The sequence below is a fragment of the Monopterus albus genome, unplaced genomic scaffold, assembly GCF_001952655.1.
Source record: "Monopterus albus unplaced genomic scaffold, M_albus_1.0 scaffold171.1, whole genome shotgun sequence".
NCBI lineage: Eukaryota > Metazoa > Chordata > Actinopteri > Synbranchiformes > Synbranchidae > Monopterus > Monopterus albus.
In genome coordinates, this window is record NW_018128051.1 from 669,629 (window position 1) to 693,592 (window position 23,964).

The following is a 23,964-nucleotide window of genomic DNA, read 5'->3' on the forward strand; positions in this document are numbered from 1 at the left end:
AGAGTTTTTCCAGAATTTTTGAAAATTGTGACAACAGAGAAACCGGTCTATAATTTGTGAAGTTGTGCTTATCACCAGATTTATACAGTGGAATAACCTTTGCTATTTTCATATTATTGGGGAACTGCCCAAGTCGAAATGACATGTTAAAAATATGGGTTAATGGTTTGCATATCCCCTCGATTGCCCCTTTAACCATTGTCATAGTGATACCATCACTATCACTAGATGTTTTGTTACCACATTTATTCACTATCTCTATAATTTCCTTTTCAACTATGAGCTTCAAAAACATAGAACTCATGTTCCTTTCAATTGTATTATTATTTATAGTGACAGGTGTATCATCTGTACAAATACTTCTTGCTAAACCAGGACCAACATTCACAAAGAACCTATTAAACTTATCTACTACATCCTCCAATCTATTGACCGGTGTGTCATTATCCATAAAATATTGGATGGTGTAGGACTGTGTATATTTTCTGCTTGACCATTCTATGAACATGAAGTCTGGGTATCTCAACCTCTGCTGGTCTGACTTTGACCTTTTTAAATCTCTCATACAAGCCCTATAACTTCATGAAAGGACAATAATAACTTTCTGAAGTGCCCCTTTAATTCCAAGACTGGGCGCAGTGTAGCATAGTTTCAGGCTAGTTTTAAACAAGGACTGATTAACATTAAGTCACATTCAGTGCCAAATTATCCAGCAGAAGACAGACTCTGTGTCAAAATTAACAGGAGCATTATTAGCACACTAATCCATAATTAAAGAAGTTCTTCTGTGTTGCACAGTTTTATATGCAATTAAACTCCATAGATTTTACAAATCTAGATCTTGGAAGTCCTACTGCTTATGTAAAAAAGTTGTAATTTAGGCATCAGGTTTTCCTGAGGCAGAAGAGTGTATGAAATAAAAGCAAATAATATCACTGGTATACAGCATCAATTTAACTTTTTTAAAAGTTGTATTACTAACTGTCCATTATGACAATGAGCACAGGATCAGAACAATATATAAAGAGTTTGATTTAGACCTAACTCACTAAACATATCCTGCATGCATTGCTCAGCAAAGGCCAGCAGACCCTGCTGCCCAGAGTTGTTGTGTGGCTGGTGAAACTACAAACAGGACCTAACAGCTATACATATAACAGCTATAGCTTAGAGCAATTTTGATGTCACCTACTGAAGCCCCCAGGCTCTACATTTAACCATTTCCTGTTTGTTGGACTTTACATTTTTTTTACTCTACAATTCACAGGGAAGACATTCCTTTACTTGACAAAACTTATCTAACAGCTGTATGTGAAAAATCATTGTTTCTGGCTGTGACTGTAGCTTTACTGAATTAAGGTTTTAATTGCAACACCAAAATGATGTGTTATGATAAACCACACAGCACAGAAAAGCACCTACATATTTAAATGAATGTTTTTGAATGATTGTCCTCATTTTTATTAATGTTTAACCTCATGTGGAGGGTCACAGCGCTTAGCATTGTGCAAGGCCAGAGCTCAAAGACCTCAGAGAGTTGGCCCTGAGCGTTGAGACCTGCAGCCGTTCCTTGAGAACAGCTGGGATGGGAGGGGGTGGGGGGGGCTGGAGGGACAGCCGTCATCAGCAGGGCTCAGAGTTTCGTTGAGAACAGCTGGGATGGGAGGGGGGGGGGGGGGCTGGAGGGACAGCCGTCATCAGCAGGGCTCAGAGTGAGTGTCAGTCCGCTGAGCAGAGCACGGTGGCAGAGCACAGCAGCTGGACAGGGAGTTGCTGCTGGGCTTTGGCCGGGACAATCAGAGGAGCCAAATCACTTGGATCCCACAGCTGACTCCTGAAGGTGTAGATATGTTCGACAACTCTCACTACCCCTTCAACTGTTTTAACTACGATGGAGACGGATACCCTTCTTCTAGCACTGATGAAGAGAAGAAAATGTGTAGACCTGCGTACAGGTACAGAGGGTTTTGATCTCACCTTTTCTTTTTTAATATTTGTGTAAATTTTGCTAATGTCCTAATGTAGAAAGACACATTTAATAGGCTTTATAACTTTATGACTATACTGTAATTGTTATAATATATAAATTTTACCTGCCTGATATTTGGCCTTCTTTTTTCCAATTAAAAGTGCTTTTTTTTTTTATATGATTTTCATTTTATTACATCAAATCTCATTAGTTTCATTAGTTTGGGAGGAAAACAAAGTTTCCCAAAGCAACCTACTCCAGTTTTACTAGTGCCGCATTTTTCACTGACCTTAATGTGTACACAGATGATCAATTCAGCACTATTAAAACATATTAATAATCAATAAGTAACTCTTATTTTGGCACTCATTTCACTTCAAAGATGAATTTCTCTAATTTTCATTCATTTAAAAGATATGCAAGTATTGTATCAGTTTCTGACAGTAATTTATCTCAATACCACAGTCTACTGTAACAGTGACTTTTTAAGCTAAAGTAAAAATCTAAATTCTATTCAAAACCTTTACAATTCTGTTTGGGGATCTGCTTTCAGCTGAAACAAAATACATTACCTTATGACCTTTCCTAATTTTATCAGAAGTGCTTATAAACAGTTTTGGAAGTAAGCTACAAAAAGTATTTGTTAAAATCTCCACCCTAAAACATAGTTTGATAAACAGATTTGTGTTCAGTGATTGGTGATGACAGTAGTTTCTATGCAGTGCTACTCTCACATATCAAATAAGTCTATTTGGATTTTTGTTGTTGAAGTCTTGGTCATGGCCGATTTCATGTTTAGCACTTTCATCAAATTTTTTTTTGTGGCACACAGGAGGGCAATTGCTTCAATATGTTTCTATATTTTGGGTTTTAAACATGGTGTGAATGAAAAAAAAATGTTATAGCAGCAGGGTCTGTGGGATCCCAAACAATGTAAAGAGAGCATTAGAAAGTAAAGAAACTGTTGACAAAACACATGACTATATCTTTCACCGTGTAGTAGCTCTTTTTTTCATATCTGTGTGTCAGCTACATCGCTCTGATAGCCATGGCTATCCAGCAGAGCCCCGAGCAGCGGGTCACTCTATCGGGCATCTACGAGTTCATCATGAAGAGATTTCCTTACTACAGATCAAACCAGAGAGCGTGGCAGAACTCCATCAGACACAACCTGTCTCTCAACAGCTGCTTCATCAAGGTATGGCCACACAGACAGTAAGCTACACAAGGAGAAGTAATAGTCATAGTAGCATAGTGTTCTTTTTTCCTTTCCCTATTATTAATACTGTATTTCTTTGTCTCATTATTACTGGCTGCTTAAGATGTTTAATCATTATTAAGTATTTTTTATCTTTCCCTCAGGTTCCTCGGACAGAGGGCAACGAGAAAGGAAAGGGAAACTACTGGACTTTTGCCACAGGCTGTGAATCCATGCTTGACCTGTTTGAAAACGGCAACTTTCGGCGCCGCCGACGCAGGAGGAACATCAAAATGGGTCTACGTGATTCAGGGGAAACCCCTTTCCATCCATTGGAGAGCCACAGCAATCAACACGTGCCTGCAGCTCAGCGCACTGAGCCCAACTCCATGCTCTGCCCTTTGAACCCTGACAGGCCACGGTCAAGACCCCCGCAAAATCCCCTCATTCCTAACTCCACCCAGCAGGGAAAATCAGAGTCAGAAATCAAGTTTAGCATTGACTACATTCTATCCACCCCGAATCCACCCCTGCCTGGGTTCAGATCCTCCCAAGGGCCGATACATATAGGGCCTACAGGGCCACCTATACATGTTCTGGAGCCCCAACATCTGAACCTGCACTTCTGGACTCTGTGAACCAGTGAGTGCAACAAAAAGAAGAGACTGAATTTCTTCCTTCATGAGCATTTGTGTCCAAACATGGGAAATATCATCCAAAGATGAGAAATTTTAGAAGAAAAATTTTGTAAATGAGGAGCAAAATTAAAAAGGTATGGTGTGACAGATTCTCGATCGAAAAAAAAAAAAACACTTAAGAAAAAAAAAAGCTGTCTAAAAAAATGCATCCAAAAGAGAAAGCAAGCAAATATGAACAGTAAAGTATTAATATTGTCATCTTACTGTTTGTGCAGTGTCTAGTGCTGACATAGGCTAGGTTTACAGTATTCTCTCTCTATTAATGTCTATGCAGGACCCGGGAGCACAAATATGTGTTGAAAAAATGCTTTAAAACTCAGTTGAAAAAAATCAACTGGACTAGATTTCTAGGTCAAAGATGTTTCACCTCTCATCCAAGTTCTCATCAGAACTGATGAAGCAAAAAGTTGTTTTCAGCTTACTATGACCTGGATGACTAAGAATCTGCACAGACATTTAAAACTCAGTAAAAATTTATTTCATGTATGTATGGGATTATCTTCAAATCAGAAGTTAACATGGTTTTCTTTATAAAATAACAATTTTATGAGTTTCCCATGTTGCATGTCTTTTTTTTTAGCAGAGCAACACAGCCTGTCAAACCTTATATTATTTATAAAACTTCTCAGCTTTATTTCTGATTAATGGCACGTGTGGTCACATCGGTTTCACCTTTTCCTTTATTTTAGTTAGTGTCAGGACAATTGTCTCTCACGAGTGCAGCAAAACTTTCTAAAAATTAGAAGAAATGATCACATAAAAAAATTATATACCTGGTTATAGGTTAGCTTAAAACTGTTTAATATTCAACTGAAAACTTTTTTAAAATTTATGAATATATATACAGTACACTGAGCGTGTAAAATTTATCTGTCTATTGTTATTATTACTATTAATAATAATAATAATAATAATAATATCATCTCCACTTGTAAACAAAAGCTACACTACATGCTGAAATGACAGATTAGATTTTTTCCCCTCCAAGTGACTCAGATCTGATCTTTTCACGGGTTTGTAAACAAGCCAAATCAGATTTTTCAGGTCACATATGGGACCCATTCAACTGTGGTCCTAAAGCCAATTCATATCTGATATTTGACCATGCAACCACTGTAAGAAGAGTCACATAATAATTCATGTGGGGTTTTTCATCACCACATTCCTCTGCACATGCATATCTGAGGATTAAAAGAGGAGAAACAACACGAGGTTCACATTTTAAATAAAAATTATTGAGTAAGGCCTATATGTAGACATAGCTAAAGTTGACAATTGGCCTTTTTCATGGAAGACAGTTTTACGTCACAGCATAAAACGTGTGTAAAAAAATTTAAAACGTACTTTGCACACTGTGCATTAGCACGCCACAAATCATAGTAAGCCTAGCAATTATTTTTTCACAATATTTACGACATACTAATCATCAATCTTTCACTTTGTCTGACAGATTGGTTTATGACAAATAGGCTACCTACAAAAGTAAAGATATTCCCATTAACCCTAGCTGTACACTACTGTGTTTACTGCTAATTAGCAAACACTGGCTTGCTAACACATTAACTATGATTATGAAAAACTTTATGGGCTTTTCAACCTTAACAGTAAACACTGTCATTGTGAGCATGTTAGCATGCTGATGTTAGCATTTAGTATGATGAACCACTGTGCCTGAAGAGCTGCTATCATGGCCATGGACACTTTTTTGTTTGCTTGTTTTTTCATCTGTAAACTGCTCCTCTATTTCCTGTGTACATTTCAAAATTGTATTTACTCTCCATACAGTCTGGGTGAGTCTTACAGTATAAACATACAGACACATTTTTAATCTTATCAGCCACACCTTTTGCTACTGTGACGTCAAAAAATGTCTGCTGTAAAAAAAGGTCTAATCTGTCTGAATTCAGTTGTTTCAGACCCCCCTTCTGGCCACATTTTGCTAATTTTTTCACTGACCTTTTGAAATCCTGATTGACTGACACTTAAATCCAAATCCAGACACTCCTTATTTTAACATATTGTATCCACACATGTAAAAGAGGCCTAACAAAACAGAGGGCTGGCTAACATTTCTTGCCTATACAAGGGAGATCAATCATGGCATGTTCCTGTGCTGGTGAAGGGACATTTTTCAATTTAACCTTTATATTATGTCTTGACTACATCAGAGGAGGGTTTCAACACACTTAACATGAGTGGCATTTAATATAACATAACACTTGCAAGGTGAGCCCGAGATGTGACCCTATTTAAATACAGGGGCCCCTTCCTAAGCCTCAGCAGCAACTCCTCCCCCCTGAACACACACACACACACAAACCCCTGATGCATTTATAATTAACACACCTTATGCCTCCTTTGCAAATGCCCCTCATCGATCTGTGGGTTTTTAACATTCATATGTGAACTGCCCCCCAGCAAACGTCAGCTGCGGCACAAACGTTTATGGATCAGCAAGTTTCCATTAACAAAGTTGTTGATGTTGAATAGCGGGGCTACTGCTGCCATGATGCCGCGGATATATTTGGGTAAATTAACTTAGCATAAAGTGCTCCGAGGCTACGGGGTCTTTTGAGGCAGCTAAAGAGAAAGCAAGGTACCAGTCAGGCCCGAAAAGTCAATGCACATATTATATTGTCAGTGAATATATGAAACTGTAGCTACTGGCACTGTGTCTCAGTGTATGGCCTCTATTAAATGACTGTAGATTCATCCATATTTTTTTTATGTTCCAAGTAATCCTACCATCTTCAGCCAGTTGTTTATAATTACATACCTACACAGTAATATTTCTCATTTACAGAAGTGTGGAAACATATTTTGTTTGAGACTTCATTATACTGCCAGATAAAATGAGTAGCTCAGGGCAACATACAGCAGAACTGCAGGTAGAGGAAAGTGGGAAACCACTGATCTGCAACACTATTATGAAGTAAATTATAAACACAAACAGGTCATTTAATCTTGAGCGCTTGTTTAGTGATTGGATTTCACTCAGGTCGTGGTGACTATGAAGATAAATATTAGTGTAACCTATTGTTTTTGCTCTAATGAGGACATATCTGTTTGATGCAACTTCTTCATGCTTAACTGCTTCCTTGAGTTGTGGTTGGAGGAGATGGATAATCGGGAGAGACACTGCTATCACTATGAGTTACCAGCTAATTAAGATCAGTGAAATAGCCTTAGGACCTTACACACATCTCTGCCCTTTACCATTTTGTGGCACGTGCAGAGCAGCTGCTGGTGCAGCCACTATGCATTTTCAGTCTGGTACTGTACATATGCTGTAATTTTTAAATGCCTTCAAGTGGATGTGTCAGTAATGAAAAAAATCAACACAGCATGTCAATCAATGGCAGTTGGGAGACATGTTTACATTGCAGCTATTAGAAGGATGTCCCTGCTAGGAACGCATTAGGCTACAAGTGGTTGACTGGAGTTGACTAGAAGGGTTTTTGGAGAGAAAATGGAAAATAGGCAATTTAATGAAAGAAAAGTCTTGACATTCAAATAAAAATATAACTCCAAAGTCACCTAGATATCTGTTTAAATGTGTCAAACTTCATTTGATAAACATGTTACCTTTAGGGGGCTGGATCAATGCCTTTCTGATACAGTCCCAACAAAACATTTTAAATTTAACAAAAAGGTACTATTTAGGTTCAGTGCAGGTTCTGCATTGTGATTACTTGTGAAATCTCTCACTGCTCTCCTATCCTGTATGCGGCTCTAATTTTCAAGCACACTGGTTCCTACTGAAGACATAAATCTTTAAAAACACCAGACTAATAATCTTGTCGAGCTGAGTGGATGTTTGCTAGTTGGCAATGCTGATGGTTGCATTATGGCCAAGTTCTGTGTTGCAAAGCAGATCCATTGCAGTGTGTTAGCATAACATGCAATGCAACTACAATGCACCACAGCTCCAGCCAGAATTTTCATCCATACCTGATACACTTGGCTGCTGTTGAGATTGCTGAGGGGATTCCAGCTTTTAGACAGCAGTTCTATGCCACTCTGTGAAAACACAGGATAACTTATAAATACATCTTGATGACTGAAGGATGATTATTTCAGTTATCCAGATCATTTTACACTTACTTTGACATGTGTCCTCAAGCTCAGCCCAACCACCAGGGTGTGCTATCTAACGGCTTGTGGACAGGGACCAGGAACACCAGGGAGGTGTTATCAGTCTGTGGAGCAGAGCCTGATAAAAAGTGGTTGTTTCTGCTCTTCAGTGAATGTCAACCGATTCTTGATCCAACAACTCCAAACCCCCAGGCCTCTGCAACAGATGTTAAGATTTTGGGGTTAATGCGATGCTTGTCAGAATAAGACTAATGACTCTAATTTGTATTTGCAGAGGATTATCAGTCATAGCTAGGCCAGTTGTTTATATCTGGCCCAGATGTGTAACTGTAAGATCACCAGTGACTATCAACACATATACCAGTAGTTGCAGTGCAACACTGACATTACACAATCCCACACCACCCAACAGCACACAGTATAGGAGCTACTAGCAAAACGCAATTTGTTTTCTGACTAGTTCTCTTCTAGCAATTTAACATCCATACAAACACGTACATTTCCTATAAAGCCACAGTTTATTTCAAACTTATTTTACCCCAGTGATCAGACTGATTAATAATAGCCTCCGTTTACCTTTCAAATGGAAATCCACCAGCAGCTCTGTTGTGTAAATAGAAACTGAATACTCACTTAAAAACAGTGTGTTCACTCAAACAGGGATCCTGTGTACTGGTGTGCTCCAGTTTTCTGTCTGACAGACACACCCCTCTCTCTTTTTGCTCCACTGACTGAGGCTGAACTTCAGGGGCCATGTGGTGGGATGAGGTGATTCCAGACAACCAATGAGGAAGCCTCTGGTTTGGGGCCTCACAGGCCTCCAGCGAGGAGGGCAGCTTTCAGCTATTTCCATCTGATGGGCGATTCAAGCAAAGGGTGGCTCACCAATGGCAGGACACCTTAGTGAAGCAAATAACTGCTCTATACGGCAAGGAAGACTGAATTCTTAATATGAAGCAAGAAAATAAAGACAAAAACCAAGACTGCAGATCACACACTGCTAATGTTTTATTATGGTTCATGCATAAGTCAAACAACAAAGAAAAATGAGACATGAGGCAACTCAGGAAAGCAACAGTCACACAGCACTGCCTCCCTTATCAGCATGTCTTTTCATATTATCCACTGGCATACAATATCGTTCCTCTGAGATGACTCTGGCAGTGCTGAGACTCAGACTGACGGAGCTCACAATGAAGTAAACCAGGGCAGCAACAACATGTATTCCATTAACACACTTGGAGTCTTTTTTTTTTTTTTGTGCAATCAACAGAAATAAAAACGTTTCTGCTTTACAGACCATCCGACACACACGCGCACACACACACACACACACACACACACACATTTAACACTAAAACAAGGAAACAGAAGGGGAAGTTTCCCTTTCAAAATATGCAGGTTTGTTTTGTCAGAAGCTTCCAAAGTGAATTATGCTTGTTTTGTCATCTGGGAGTCGGTGTATAAATTCATGAGTGGCTGAGGCTATTCAAAATATATATCCTTCATGAGATAAATGAGAAAACTAGTCTGATTCTCTGTTACAGCTAAAAATCAGTGATGATCTGCACTTATAAACCAAGTCCATATCGATAAGTTCAACCAGCAAGAACGCCCACAAAACCAATAAACAACAAATAAGATACATAAGCCAGCAGCAATGTATAAAACAAACTACATGAACAAAAGCCAAAAATACACATATGACAATTTCTCATTCTGTCCCCAAACATAGTTAATTTCCCATTTTCCTTTTGTACAATAAAATGGTTTAAAATACTGATCTGAAGGGGGAAAAATAGTGCTGAATAAATTATCTCTACACATCAGCTAAATTATTTCCACATTTAATTACATCTGGTTAAGTGTTAGCTGGTTTACAGTACAGGGAGCCGCAGCTGTCAAAGTGCACGCTTGTTTTAAGCTTGTTGTGATTGTAACATGTTGCATTTGTTATTGTCAAAAGAGTAAAATGCCTTATTTGTAGCACTCCATCTGTGGCGAGCTCATTTCTGAAAACAAATGTCATGTTAAAAGGTCAGGCCTTTTAAGGTGTCAGCATAAAGAAAGAAAGGAGAAATGCACAAAAATAATGTGCAAACAGCTTCTGTAGTGCGATATTGAATTCTCATTACATCCCTGGACATTAACCTGTGAATTTCAAGTCAAAAATATGAGCAGACTGTGTATGAACAGTCCAATTATCCCAAATTTCCCTTCCATATTCAGAAGAAATCACAAATTTGGTCATTTAAAACAGTTTGAGCAGAAACATGCAGCATAATCAGAAAGAGGTTTCAAAACCTACAATCATGAGTAAAAACTCATCCGAGCTGTGCGTATCACTTGAGCTACCGGTAACTCTGTTCAAAAATAACATTACCACTCGCCGTCAACGCATTCAGTGACAAAAACATCTTCATCTCCAGCGTAAAGATCACTACATAAATGATAATTAGACAGCATTGTTCAGCAGCTTGAGGCGAAGACAATCTCAGCAAAATTAATGTCAATACATCGACCATGACTAACATCTAATCAAACAACTGCAGATACGTTTCTCAAAGAGAAACCTAAAACACGAGAAGGAAGATTTTTAGAGGAAGGCAATGTTGTTATGGTGCACAATTATCCCAATCACAAGAACAGAATTAGATGAATTGCTGTAAATGATCAGATGTGTACTGTTCTCTTTCCTCGTGAAAAAGCTCACGCCGGTCTGGTGCATCCCTAATGTCTTTTCAAAAATCTACATCTCTTTCATACATAATGCAGCTTAAATATACACACTACTAACAAACCTGATTTGTCATTTACAGATTTACAATTCAACTCTGGCAAAGGGACTGGTATAAACACCCGGACAATATCTCTGCAGATACCCTCAGTGTTCCTCTAGTGTTAGATGTTATTTGTAATAACTATAAAGTTTCTGTTGGGGTTCCTTTAATAGCATCAAGTTTAGTGATGTTAATTCATGCTCTGACAGCTTGAAAGAGAAATGGACTTTCTATCTACGACAAGGATTCGACATCAAATTATCAGGAATATGACATGACTCTGCAGTCCACAGCAGGCGGAGGTAAGTGCTTCACATATAAAGAAGGCAGGCTGCCTCGCTATCTTTGATGCTGGTCAGCACGTGGGTGAAATCCATCATCTGGTGGCGTTTCAAAATACAACTTTTGCTTGGTTTTCTCTGTCTAGTGAACGAGTCCCTTTTTATGAAGAAAGCATGTACAAATCTCTGTAGTGATAACTGAACTGTTGTGTTGAGTCATAACGGAGGTGGATGTGTTTTAGTGTCAGGTCAGTCTGCCCTCATGTGATGCAGCTCAGCTGGTCAGGTTTTAGGGTTGGGGAGGTCAGAGGTCAAAGATGCTAGGCCTACATGGCGAATAAAGTGTCTTCCGGTCTGTCTGGTTTCTTGCGGCTGGGATTTTCCTGCAGTGTACCTGGGTCCCCACTAGGTGGCGATGGTAGGCTGGGGGTCATCTCTGCAGCTTTGGCTCTCTCCTCAAGGAACTTGTCAAACTCTGAGAGCATTGGACGATCAGAAAAAAGAAGCAAGACAATGTGAATTTGAGAGAGGAGGTGGTCAGAATGGAATTTAAAATAAAAATGAAAATTAAAAATGTTCCACCTTCACTTGTCACACCCTCCTCGCCTTCATCTCCTTTCTGTTAAAAAGGAAGACAACAATGTCACACCTGGTAGTTGATGCCACAGAACTCAATACAATGTAAATCACCACAAATCAAGGAAAAATGCCCAGAGCCACCAATTTAAACAAACAAACAAACAAAATCACTTACCACAGCAGTGCATATATTTTTAAATCATGTCATTCTCACCAGCCAGGTTTTATTACTATACCAGGAGCCACTTGGCGGTCATTGTCATGATGCTCATTAAGATGAAATTGCATGAAAACCAAAACAAATCCACCAGTCGTCCCCCCAACTAAGACAGCTCATTAATGTGGTACAATCTCACAAATTTGTGTAAAATGAGCATGAAGTCTTATAATGCTAATCAGGGATGAGGGCTGCAGGTTCAATACCCTATATAAACTGTACATTAAATCTGCTGCACTACTTATTTGTATGTAACAATTTTTATTTGTATGATGCCTTTAAAATAAACTAATACAATTTATTAGACATTCTGGATCAGAACACAGAATTACACTTGAGGTCTCAGTGGAAGAGGCAATGGCCCAGGCTGCCAAAGCTGAGGGCAGATGGATACAGTTATTCACAAGCCAGAATGTCCACTGTGATGTTTGAGCTCCAGACTAAAACCTGAGCAGCTCTTACACACAGACCTCATGCTCATTTCACAACATTCGTTTGTCCCCAAAACACATTAGTAACTTTATTGTGAACTGGGATGTTACATGGTGATAAGAGTGAGGAAGTATAAGAAAAGAGAAATATGTTACTTTGTGGCTTCAAAAACCACTGAAAAGAGATGAATGAAAAAGGAAAGAGATGGAAATAAAACTGCAGGCAGAAATAAAAATCATGATGGGCTCACCACATCGGTACACAGCCACTCCTCTATGTCATCCATGATAGAGGACTGGCCGCCGACACCCTACAGACCACCACAGGTGCCCGAAAAACAAAACAAAAAAAAGAAGCCCAAAACACAACAGAAAATATGAATGTCACTGTTAACTCATATGCAACTTAATTCTGCGTATGGCAGCATGCAGATTAAGCTGGGAACACTGCCAAAGGTTAACACGGCAAGCAAAACCATATATGACAGCATGGCAGTAAATGAACTGCTTCATCCCTTGAACACAACCTGAATCCAAAGTATACACAGAAAAGTAGGTTTTAATAATAGAAAACAAACCCCCAGAAATACTGTAACTTTGTGGCAGTGACCACATTTATGTTTTTAAAATCTAAAGGTGGTGTGTGAAACAGAAAAAGCAACAACTGACGAGACACATTCTATAGAGAGCTGAACTTCTTGCTTGTTTTCCAAAAGAAAGAAAACCCCATTCAAACTCCCACTGAGACTTCTAATCTGGCTAATACCTCAGAATGCAGCTGTTTTCAATGGTATGCTGTGGGTTTCACTACATTTGTTTACACTGTAATGATACACCAATCAGACATAACATTATGACCACTGACTGGCAGGTGAGGTGAATAACATCCATCGATTATCTGTTACAGTGGCACCTGTCAGTGTGGGGGGTATATTGAGCAGCAAGTGAACATTGAGTCCTCAAAGTTGGAAACATGAACAATGGGCAAATATAAGGATCTGAGTGAGTTTGACAAGGTCCAAACTGTGATGGTGAGATGACTGGGTCAGAGCATCTCCCACACTACAGGTCTTGGTGGGTGTTGTTGGTCTGCAGTGGTCAGTACCTACCGACAGTGTCTAAGGAAGGACAGACAGTGAACCGGTGACAGGGTCATGGATGCCCACAGCTCACTGATGATCTTGATCTACAGTAGATTCAACTTTTAACTTTGATTTGTACTTTTAAAAAGATTAAAATGTATTTGAATCTTTGTTAAAATGGTTGAAAATGAGAAATACTGTCCATTGGTCTCTATGAAGAGAAAGAGTCAGGGGCTGTAGTGGAGATATCACACCTTGAGTGGTGAGGCTGATGAATTTGTCTAAACAATTCTCTATAACTCGTCCTCACGACCACAGTTTTCACTCTTTTTACCTAAGTTTTTCACTGAATTGTAGACACATCTGTGCTCTTCCTGACAGTAGAACTGTGGAAGCAAATGGATTCACAGAAGATGCACAGTGACACGAGTGCTGACAAACTGCAACACTGACTCCTATGTAAACTGTATTAGGCAGGTGGTCATAATGTTATGGCTGATATGTATATATTTCTATAAAATGACGTATTATTGACACGTAATATTTCTGCTTTTACCAGGCTTTAATGAACACCATTTCCCTGAAGCGCGAGCCTGTCGCGGCTGAAATGACACCAGCTGATGCCGGTCAAGAGATGGCTGTAACTATTACACATCTTATGTTTTTACAACTTAAAAAGCTGAGACCAATTATTAGAAACACACCAACACAGTTAACGTTGTGCTACTTGGACCACAAAAGTCCAGAAGAGTTTAATAAATAACAGTGACTTATAATATGTGTACCATCGTGCTGAAAGGCGATCATGGGAATGCTAAAAAGGTTATTAATTAACCTTGTTAAAACCACAGAGGTTGCAATTTTCAGTATTAAGTGCTGCAGTGGTTGTTGGCTTGCCTTAAAATATAAAAGATAAAATAAAAAAAATCATGAGGAACACTCCTAGTTTTCTTCCCAGTGGAAAAGCTAAATGAGAGATTGCATGAGGTCATTGAAGCTAGTGGATGAACTGAACGTTCTGCTCATAAAAACACTGACAATCAGAGTCCACACTGACACTCACCGCTCCCGCAGGTGGCTGCAGGACATTAAGAGTGGGAGGAAGGCTGCCAGTGGCGTTCTCTCCTGTAGCCCTGAGACAAGACAGACATGAGGTTGTCATGAACCACTGAAAACAGAGATACTTCAGTTCTCCCTCATTTTTAGTTCAAATCTGAAGGTGAGAAGCTTAAGTCGTCCTTCTTCCCTTCAATGATGTAATTCTTCTGTAAGCAGAATAAACAGTAATGTGACCTTACGTTTTGCGTGGTTCAGACAAAGCCCCGGTCCTGGTTTGAGCGAACACGTCAAAGTCATCTGGGGCAGCTGGGGGCTTACAGCTGGACAGAGAGCTCAGGGTACTGCTCACACTGTCAGCACCCATGTCTGGAGGGAAACACACACTTGATTGTCAAGTAAGAAACAGAATTTTACTACACAAATGACTTTTTGACATGTTTACTAGAGAGGCTTTGCCAGGTGAAGCTGATGCCATTATACAAGTCAAACGCAGAATGAGCTGGAGGCTAATCTGCAGTGGCGTAGGTGCGGTGTTTAATTAAATAGTTTGACTTTTTGGAAAAATACACTTTTGTGTTCAGAGTTGGATGAAACACCTGATGCCAATTTTATATCTGGACATTAAATATAAAGCCAGAGCTGGAAGTTTACTAGCTTGGGTTATCATAGAGATAGGAAACAACTGAGAACACAGCTGGGCCAAACGTATTTCTTCCACCACCTCCATATTTCAGTAATTACCCCACCATCTTATTTGGCTAATCCATTCACAAACAGAACTGCAAAACACGACAACTTGTGGGCTTTTTAGAGGAGCTGGAACTGTTTCTTACTCACTCACTTCCTCACTGTGCTTACAAAACTATGTCATTTTGACCTTCGGACAGACCCAGGCTCTCTCTTTCCCCCTGCCTCCAGACCTTTTGTTAAGCTGATTGCCTCTGAAAATAAGCTTTATAAATGAAAGCCTGACACGAACTATGCAACAAATCTTCTTAAGTTGTCCTTTTTTTGCTGTAGTTTGTGCTAAAACCCTCAGATTAGCATGGGCAGGCTCCATTCAGTTTGCCTTTTTTTAAATAAACTGCTAACTAGCCAGCAGGCTAGTTCACTGTGATTCAGCCAAATCTTGTTCACAAACACAACCAGGTTTATCAGCTATTGCTAATAAAGCCTACACAATCGCCCTCTCTAGACAGTTACAGTATGTTGCATCAGAAGGAAGATGCCGTATTTATCAAAGGAGTGTCTGAAGAAGGAGATGCATACCAAGACCAGCCAGGCGGGAGGCCAAGGTCGCTGGGGATGGGGGCCTTTCCATAGGGGCAGAGATGTTGGCAGGCAGGCTGGCTGGGGCTGTGTTCAGCATGTTGCTGACCACCGCTGGGGAGCCGGGGCCGAGGTCTATGAGGTTGTCCTCTGTAGCCTCACTCAGGACCTAGTGAAGATATAGCTCTTGTGTCATGTAGGTGCAGTAAGAGTGAATTAGGGTTTGTGGCTGTTTCTGGGAACCTAATTGAAGGCAGGGTTATGCAGTATACAGGTCCTTGAGTGTGTCTGAAACTACATATGGTAGAAGAAAAAAAAAAAATCTTGTGGTCTGAATAAAAAAATAAAAAAAATATAAAAAATTAAGGCATGGCGCAAAATATGGAAAAGTACAATTTTGGAAAACCTGTTGGTTAGCTTCAAGAAAGCATGAAAATGTCTGTGACAGAGCAGCACACTAACTTTCTGGAAATCTGTTTCTTATGGGGAATGAAAAAATGTTTTACATTAGAGGCATATTCAGTTTTCATGGTATTTGCTCAGAAGAAATGGACTAGCTTGGCATTTGCTTCTGATCCACTTATGTTCAGTTATGATAGCTGAACCGAAAGGGCTGGTTTTCCACAAAAACAATACATTCCCCTTAAGAAGACAGAAACACAGAAAGGAGGGTGAAGCAAGACTGAACCTTTGGGCTTTGGAAGAGCTGCTCTATCAGGATCTCTTTGGAAATCTTAAACCCTGACTGGTTGAGCCAATGCAAACAACTTGACAGCGATTCCAGGGGCACGATTTCAGTACCATCTTTTCAGCCTGTGTCACTGTCAGTCTACCTCTGGGTTCATCATATCATTGGTTGCTGGGGCTTGGATAGTCGAAACATGCCATATGGGGTGAAAGATACTGGTGAGCCCATAATATGTAGCCATGTTTCAACAGTCGCTGTGGGGTGACACTGGTCATTTAGGGGCAATACTCTCATACTTGCCTGTCTCAGCTAACCACAAAAACAGAAGAACACAAAAGAACAGAAAGAAAGAGTGAATACCATTAGCATGCATGTATAGGGACAAAATGTAATGACATGATAGCTGTGGGTGATTTACCATGCCGAATTAACTTGAAAACCCACAAAGAAGCAAAAATGTTTTCCATAACATTCCGGGTGCCGTTTTTCATCCATTTCAGTTTTGGTGTATAACTGAGTAAATGTGAATCAGTAGCATGCAGAATTACAAGAGCACAAAAGGTAGAAACTACAGGAAACCGACTAAAGGCATGAAGCAAAGAAAAGCTCTACTGTAAGCAGGTGTGGGCCTGTGGCGTTTCTGAAAGCAAGAAGTAATTTGTTTCTCAGTTTAGATTTAGACATTATATTAAATGGTGACGTCATTTGAAACCTTGCTAGACACAAACGGATGTCAATACAACTCTGACAAAGACTGACAAATTGAAACTAATCACAGAATGGTTAAGTGACAGCTGCTGGATAAAGAGTAGTTATAAGATTATAGGAGAGAATCTGAGAAGCCAAACATCAGGTTTCCAACACTGCCTGGGCTAAAGCACCTTTCTGGAGCACATCCCTGGGCCTGCTCCCAAGCACAGACTGGGCTACTGACCGTATTTCTTTCTGGCATAGACAACACAAGTGCACCTCAATTCTAACACTTCCCAAAATGTAAGGACTTTTTTGCATTGCATTGTGACAGTCAATGTTTCCCCCTACTGGACAGAACTGACCTGCTTTGACTGCATTGTATTTAAGCCATGTCACTGCAGAAAGAATATTCAAAATGAATAACAAAAAAAGGAAATAAATGTTTGCTCTTTGTTGGATTTCCATTTAATTAGGTGTGCACCTCTGGTAAATCACTTATAATGGACAGAAAACACTTGGCAAACACTGTAAGGCCTGGCTGGGAGAGTAACATGCAAGTCAACACTAGTGACATAGAAAGGCGCTGAAAATAAACATCATGACAAGGAAAAACCAACTCACAGGTAATCCAGTAATTATACTGATGAGTGTTTTACTGCCTGACTCACCCCATTGTTGGCACTCTGAGCAGAAGCCCTCCCAGACCTAAACCTCTCATACCTCAAGGCAAAGACAAAACAACATGAAAGAAGTGAACAAGAACTCTTTAGTTTAACCAACTAAATCTGTGCAAACATGCTCTCAGGCTAAAGATGAGTTTAGATGTGGGTACGTTATGTGTGTACAAAAGATGAGCTTGTACGTGTGTTTGTCAGCGTTTTCTAACCTTTCGTAGCGTAGGAAAATGTTATTGAGATCATCATTGACATGCAGCAGCTCCTCAGTCACTGCCTCATTGGAAACACAGGAGATGAGTTCTACCATTCTTTGTTGCATGGCTCTACAAGTCCTGTTCAGCTCCTACACAGACACACAGCACATATACATACATACATACATACACACACACACACACACACACACACACACACACACACATACAATGGTCTTAGTTTACCGTTTTTTCAGTGGTTTGTCAAGGCTTGTTTGAACAAGAAAATATTAGTCTTTTATATTTGTTTATTTGTGTACACTTCAGAATCAGACACACGAGTAGCTCCTTGCCTGTAATAACTCATAGTCTGAAGCATCCTCCTGCCCTGGGACCATCTCAGTCAACATCTCTGACATCACCTTAGCGTTTCCACGAACAACATCCAACTCACTGCGCAGGCGGCAAATCTGGAAAAGGTAAATAAATCCAGTCCGAATACAAGTATGACTACAGAAACTTTAACAGTGACAGTTTATCTGTATGAAAACAATAGTGCATCAATATCCTCTTTGAAAGAATGAATCATTTTAAGTAACAGCCAGTTTACAATCGATATTTGGAACATGATGAGTGGTAATGATGAATGGGCACTCAACAGGTCTAGGGGAGTAGTTGATGATTACAGCAGTGTATTCAAGCTCTGGAGCGTTTCATCCCTTTGTCTGGTTTGTTTGGACAGGTGCAGACAATGCCATTTCAACCAGCATGTCACAAAAGAAGAAACCTGAAAATGGAGGAGTCTATCCTTTTGTGGAGGAACTGCAGGTTGCTGTGGGGCGAGTACATGTATTTGTGGGGAGTAACACTGTACCTGTTCAGGTGTAGGATTGATGGATCCAGAGGGATGAATGCTGGGGACCTGAGGGCCAGTGTAGGTCGGTGGGGCAACATGTGGAGTGGGCTGAGTAGTGGTGCTGTACTTGTGGAGGGTGGAGTCGCCCTCCGGAGCAGATGCAGCCTAGAAGCAACAGAAAAAGAGACCATATACATAACTGAACGTGACAAAATGCTCTGGAAGAGAACCACGCTATGCCTGGTCTTTGCACAGAAACATCTGTACACATTTAAGCTGCTTAGTATGATGCCGCCTACTCGCTGAGGTGTGTGTATAGGCGACAGGGTCTCCAGGTCTGACACAGGGAATTCAATGCCTTTCCTTTTTAGCTCCTCATAGATTTGAACTACGCCTGTAAGGTCTGGACTGCTCCTGAATGCATCAGCCCATGCCTGAAGGAAAAGAGATGCAGAGATTAAAACACACACTGGATGAGGAGAGCACTGACACAGCAATTTCAGTTTCAGCTGTTTCTGTTTGTCTACCTTGAATACACTCAGTCAACAAACCACAAAGCTCTAGGCTTTTCACTCAGCAGTGGGCAGGCTAAAGCTAGACTGGGCCTTTCAACAGCTCTGACACACGACAAGGACTGTGATCCAAATGTGCTCTCACTTCAAACTGCAAGGCAGTGTGGTCTGAAATTTCCACAACAGCCCCCTTTCATTGGTTGCATGTGTCTGAAAGCCTACGCAAAACCAATACCTAAGTGAGACTGATAAGGGGTAGGCTAAACTATAGCCTGCACACATGCTCACTTTTATCAACTCCAAACACACACGGTTTTACACCTGAGAGATGCAACAGGTGGTTAGAAAGCTGCACAACACAAGCAGGCTGTTGCCCAACTGGGTATTGAGCATCTTGCTAAAAGAAACGTCAACAACACTCTAGCTGTTGTGTAAAGTGAGTGCTGCTCAAATTATCCCCCTGAGTTTTCCCAGCTGTAACAAACTTGTTTGTCTACTGACAGGACAAACTATTACGGTACATTCTCCACATCTCCCTCCCTCACTTAGCTGTACTATATCCCCCCTCCTGAATCCATGGCACATGGGTTGCCTGGTGGAAATAAGAGCAGTCCACAAGAGGCTGACAAGGTTACCTGAACTGCGCCAGGTAACTAGAGCTGCTCCTGCCTGAAGCCCTGGAGACACTGTACTTTACCTGAGGCTCTGCCTGGGGATGACAGGCCACCTCCTGGCCTGCTGCACAGCCATATATACACCGTAATAAACACCTACACCGCAACCCGCACCTCTCACTAGCTAACTCCACCAAAAAGATCTTTTTTTTTTTTTTTTTACACTAAACATGTAAAAAAGAAAATGAATAAACTCAATGCTTGACACGAAAATAGCCGATTATGCTTTGACATGCCCAACCACAAGATAACACACAACATAAGGCAACAAAACTACACTAGTAACACAATTTTATTCTTATCATACCTGAATCAGGGTGAGTACTTTTTCTTGAACGATGGTGGGTGGATTATTTTTGGGGGAGACGATTTTAACAAGTACGCCATCAACAAAGTCCCTGCTAGTGACCAAAGCATGAAAACGATGGCCGCAGTTCTTCACACACGTCTCCAGGACCTGGTGGATGCAGAGAAGTTAACTGTTAATGAATCAGAACACACTTGTAAATCAAATCCTGTTACAGACATGATATACTGCATTTGGAAATTCTTGAAATTAAAATGATGTGATACAATCAAATATCCCTACGTGATTCCCTCTACATGATATTCCATTATGTGGGAGGAAATTATTACTATTTATTAGGGATGCACCGATACCACTTTATTTATTTTTTTTGATTGAATACAAGTACAAGCACTTACATTTGAGTACTAACTGATACCGATTATTACTACAAGTATAAGAAAAATAATTTGAAATAAAAGTGGTTCTGGTATCCCTCACCACCACTGGTGCTCTTTAAAGAGGGAAAAAAAAATGTATCAAGTGGATATTTAATAATAAAATGCTTTTAGTATATGTATTTTTTTATATGTTAGCCCACATTCATTACTGACATTTTATAATCCACTCATGGACAAGAGCAGATTTTTTTTTTCCCATGTTTGATACCGACACGTGCTTAATAATAATGCAATGCTTCTGCTATAAAAATTACAATTACCATAAAAGTGCAATGACTTGAGTTTTATTTTCATTAGATTTACTTCCTAATTGCAATTAAATAAAATAACAGGAGGCTGTGCTAATTACCTTAAAACTTTTTGTGATAAACAGCACTGCTACCGCTCTTAATGTAACTGACTGCATTTCAGTAGCCTACTATACAACAGACCGTAATATAAGACTATTTTTATAAACATTTTTAGGAGCTTGACGGTCTGTTAAGATGAAATGATTTCATGAACCCTGCACAGAATGTCAAAGTATAGGAGGACATATAATCACATTCTGTAACTTATATTTTTAATTTATTGAGTGTACAGCTTTTACTTTAAACTGGTGATTGTCTCTGGCTTCATCCTGTCCTCTCTGCTGGACACACCTGCTCTGCTGGTCTCAGCCTCCAAATCCACAAGGATTCAACCCATTTTCATACGCAGAACTCATTGGACTTTGTTGTGAACTACATAAAATGAGTGTTTGTTTTCTTGTCCTTCACACAATGGACTACAGTCAGAATAACAAGCACCGCACGGGTTTAGTGGATGGATGGGTGCCGGCATTTTGACTGTGGGGAGAATCAAGACATTGCATTTCTGCAAGGTTGTTTTTTTCCTGTTCTGATGCTCAACGGGTGTTTGATGTCCCTGTCCCTTACTGTTGGGTTTTGGGGCACACATCAAGTGTTGATGTCTCTGTAAAATGCAACCTCATGTCTGTGTGAGGCAGGGAAGGAGGGGCACTCACAGACACACACACACACCAGAGCAGAGAATCACAGCTTGCAGCTGGCTTTATTTTTGCCATCGTCACTTAGCTTAAAATATCCTCCAATGACTGAAATTTCTTCTCCACCACTTAATGACCTGTTCAACCAACATGAGGTTAATGTAATGTTAGTCACTTAGCTTAAAATACCCTCCAATGACTGAAATTTCTTCTCCAACACTTAATGACCTGCTCAACCAACATGAGGTTAATGTAATGTTGCGGTGAAGTGCTATCGGTGTGTCATATCAGACAACTTTTACTAGTACAAGTATTAGGTGATATTGGGCCTGATACTGGTATTAGTATTGGTGCATCCCTAGAACTTATTATTATTGTTTCATCTGTGACCAACTCATGCAATTGTGACATTACAGCAGAATTAGGCTAACTCACCGTTAAAGTCAACATCACTTCCCTATAGTTCTTGTTGCCATTCAGCCTCTTCTTGACTGCTCTAATGGCATCCTTCGGCCTGCACACACATACAAACACGCAAGCAAAAGCACACATTAAACAAACAAGGACTGTACATAGGAGCACAGTACATGATGTCTAGATCCTTTAAATGCACTGGAACGTCATTCCAAGCAGAACAAATGCAATTAGCCAGAACATAATGGCCAAGAACTATAAAGAGCATTTATAATGGTGCTGATATGATGTCAGACTCAACTGCAAAAACTACAAAGCTAAAATCCTGACACAGGCACAAGTCAATGATTCCTTGGCTTTCAGCCTAGTTATTGACACAGAGACTGTTCTACAATAAAGCAGAAACAATTAACTTCTGAATTCTTTCACTACTTCTAACAGATCATATCAGCATCACAGCAGCGCGCATACAATGTCCCCTGCATTCCCCGGAGACAAGAGAGAAGCAGAGTCATACCTCTTTTTATAGACTATTGATATACAGGTTGCTGCACAGGGCCAGACCCACCTAGAGACGAGTTTACAACCTACTAATCAAACAAGAGCTGGACTTCACACACCAGATTAAACAAGTGCAAGGTTAATGGAGCAATGAGATAAGCAGTGAGGTCTCGCACAAAGCCACCTTATCCAGCCTTAACTAAGCTTCTTCTCTAAGCACAACACAGATGAAGGAAAAAAGGACTGATTAGCTGTACAGAATATCTTGCTGCATAAACGCACTATATAAGCAGCACGGGCAAAAGACAATTCAACTAGTGCATATGAGAGAATTAGTATGGATAGTCATTGATTTTCCCTGTGTACTAACCCATCCTCTGTTTCATTAATGATGTCACATATTTCCATGTTGAGGGCCCAGTCTTCACTTTGCAGGGAGCCATCAGTGGCTCTCTCTAGGAGGCACATAGAGATTAAAGAAGTTAAGACATCTCAATAAAACACGGCAGACCAATTACTTGACGATGACTGGCGGCTAGCTGTGTTACCTACTTAGCTATCAGTCGTCATTTAAGATACAATTGCATTCGTTCATGTGTTTAGCGTTAACCAGGTACCTGACAGTGACAGATAACAAACCTTTAATTTGTTTACGGTAATGGTAGCACAATGACAGCAAATGTTACCTAGTTACCTAGTGACAACTAGTTAGCCAGGCGGCTAACGTTGCCTTTCCAGCTGTAGAGAACTCGTTCAGGGACGTTAGCATGCTAAGATAGCAAGCCCCTAAATGACTACTGCACAAAATGGATACATTTCCCTGACATATATGGCAACCTGTACACAATGTCGTTTCCTTAATACCTAGTTACATACCAATGCAGTGTCCCACCGGAGTACTGTAAGGATTTCCCAAAAGAAACTCCATCTTGCTCGCCAATAAACAAGTCAGTCCATGGGTTGATGAAAATGATGATGATACATGAGGAAACGTCCAGCAAGTCCCGCCTACAAAGCTATGTAATTGGCCATGAAATCCGGACCTTTAACGTGATTGGACAGTTAGAACATTTATCATCAGAGTTGGGCGATTGTAAATAAAACGCACCAAAGGTTGCATCAATAAAACTCAAATAGCTTTTTATGGCAGTAACTCATATTCTCACATTAAATAATAGTTCTTGGAAGGTGGTAATTAAAAAAAGACATATGTAGGATGTTTTAGTTTATATTCAAACTTTGCTTACAACTGGTGGAAAGTAAATATGCCATTTTAACTGTATCTAAAAATGTATAATGAAAATGACCAGTGGATGAGGATGCAGTCCATGTGGAGATGATACTGATGAATAGGCTGTCGAA

General features: G+C 40.0%; 2 protein-coding genes across 3 annotated transcripts; one reads left to right on the top strand and one right to left on the bottom strand.

Moving 5' to 3' along the window:
- Window positions 1-1,681: 1,681 nt before the first annotated feature.
- On the top strand, window positions 1,682-3,897 carry foxl3 (forkhead box L3). Its single transcript, XM_020615857.1, has 3 exons — window positions 1,682-1,955; window positions 2,999-3,167; window positions 3,332-3,897. Exons 1-3 carry the CDS (start codon window positions 1,849-1,851, stop codon window positions 3,803-3,805), a joined length of 750 nt encoding a protein of 249 aa, XP_020471513.1. The 5' UTR covers window positions 1,682-1,848; the 3' UTR covers window positions 3,806-3,897.
- A 5,322-nt stretch (window positions 3,898-9,219) lies between these two features.
- tom1l2b (target of myb1 like 2 membrane trafficking protein b) lies at window positions 9,220-23,603 on the bottom strand. Of its 2 annotated transcripts, XM_020615917.1 has the most exons (15): window positions 23,479-23,603; window positions 22,973-23,057; window positions 22,123-22,201; window positions 20,260-20,409; window positions 19,066-19,200; window positions 18,785-18,931; window positions 18,264-18,380; window positions 17,926-18,059; window positions 17,708-17,759; window positions 15,659-15,827; window positions 14,629-14,755; window positions 14,394-14,463; window positions 12,500-12,559; window positions 11,604-11,640; window positions 9,220-11,496 (listed from the first exon to the last, which is right to left on the bottom strand). In XM_020615917.1, the coding sequence occupies exons 1-15, from the start codon at window positions 23,528-23,530 to the stop codon at window positions 11,348-11,350; spliced, it is 1,563 nt and encodes a 520-aa protein (XP_020471573.1). In that variant the 5' UTR covers window positions 23,531-23,603; the 3' UTR covers window positions 9,220-11,347. The 2 variants fall into 2 exon arrangements, with proteins under 2 accessions (XP_020471573.1, XP_020471574.1); XM_020615918.1 differs by lacking the exon at window positions 12,500-12,559.
- Between the last annotated feature and the right edge of the window lie 361 nt (window positions 23,604-23,964).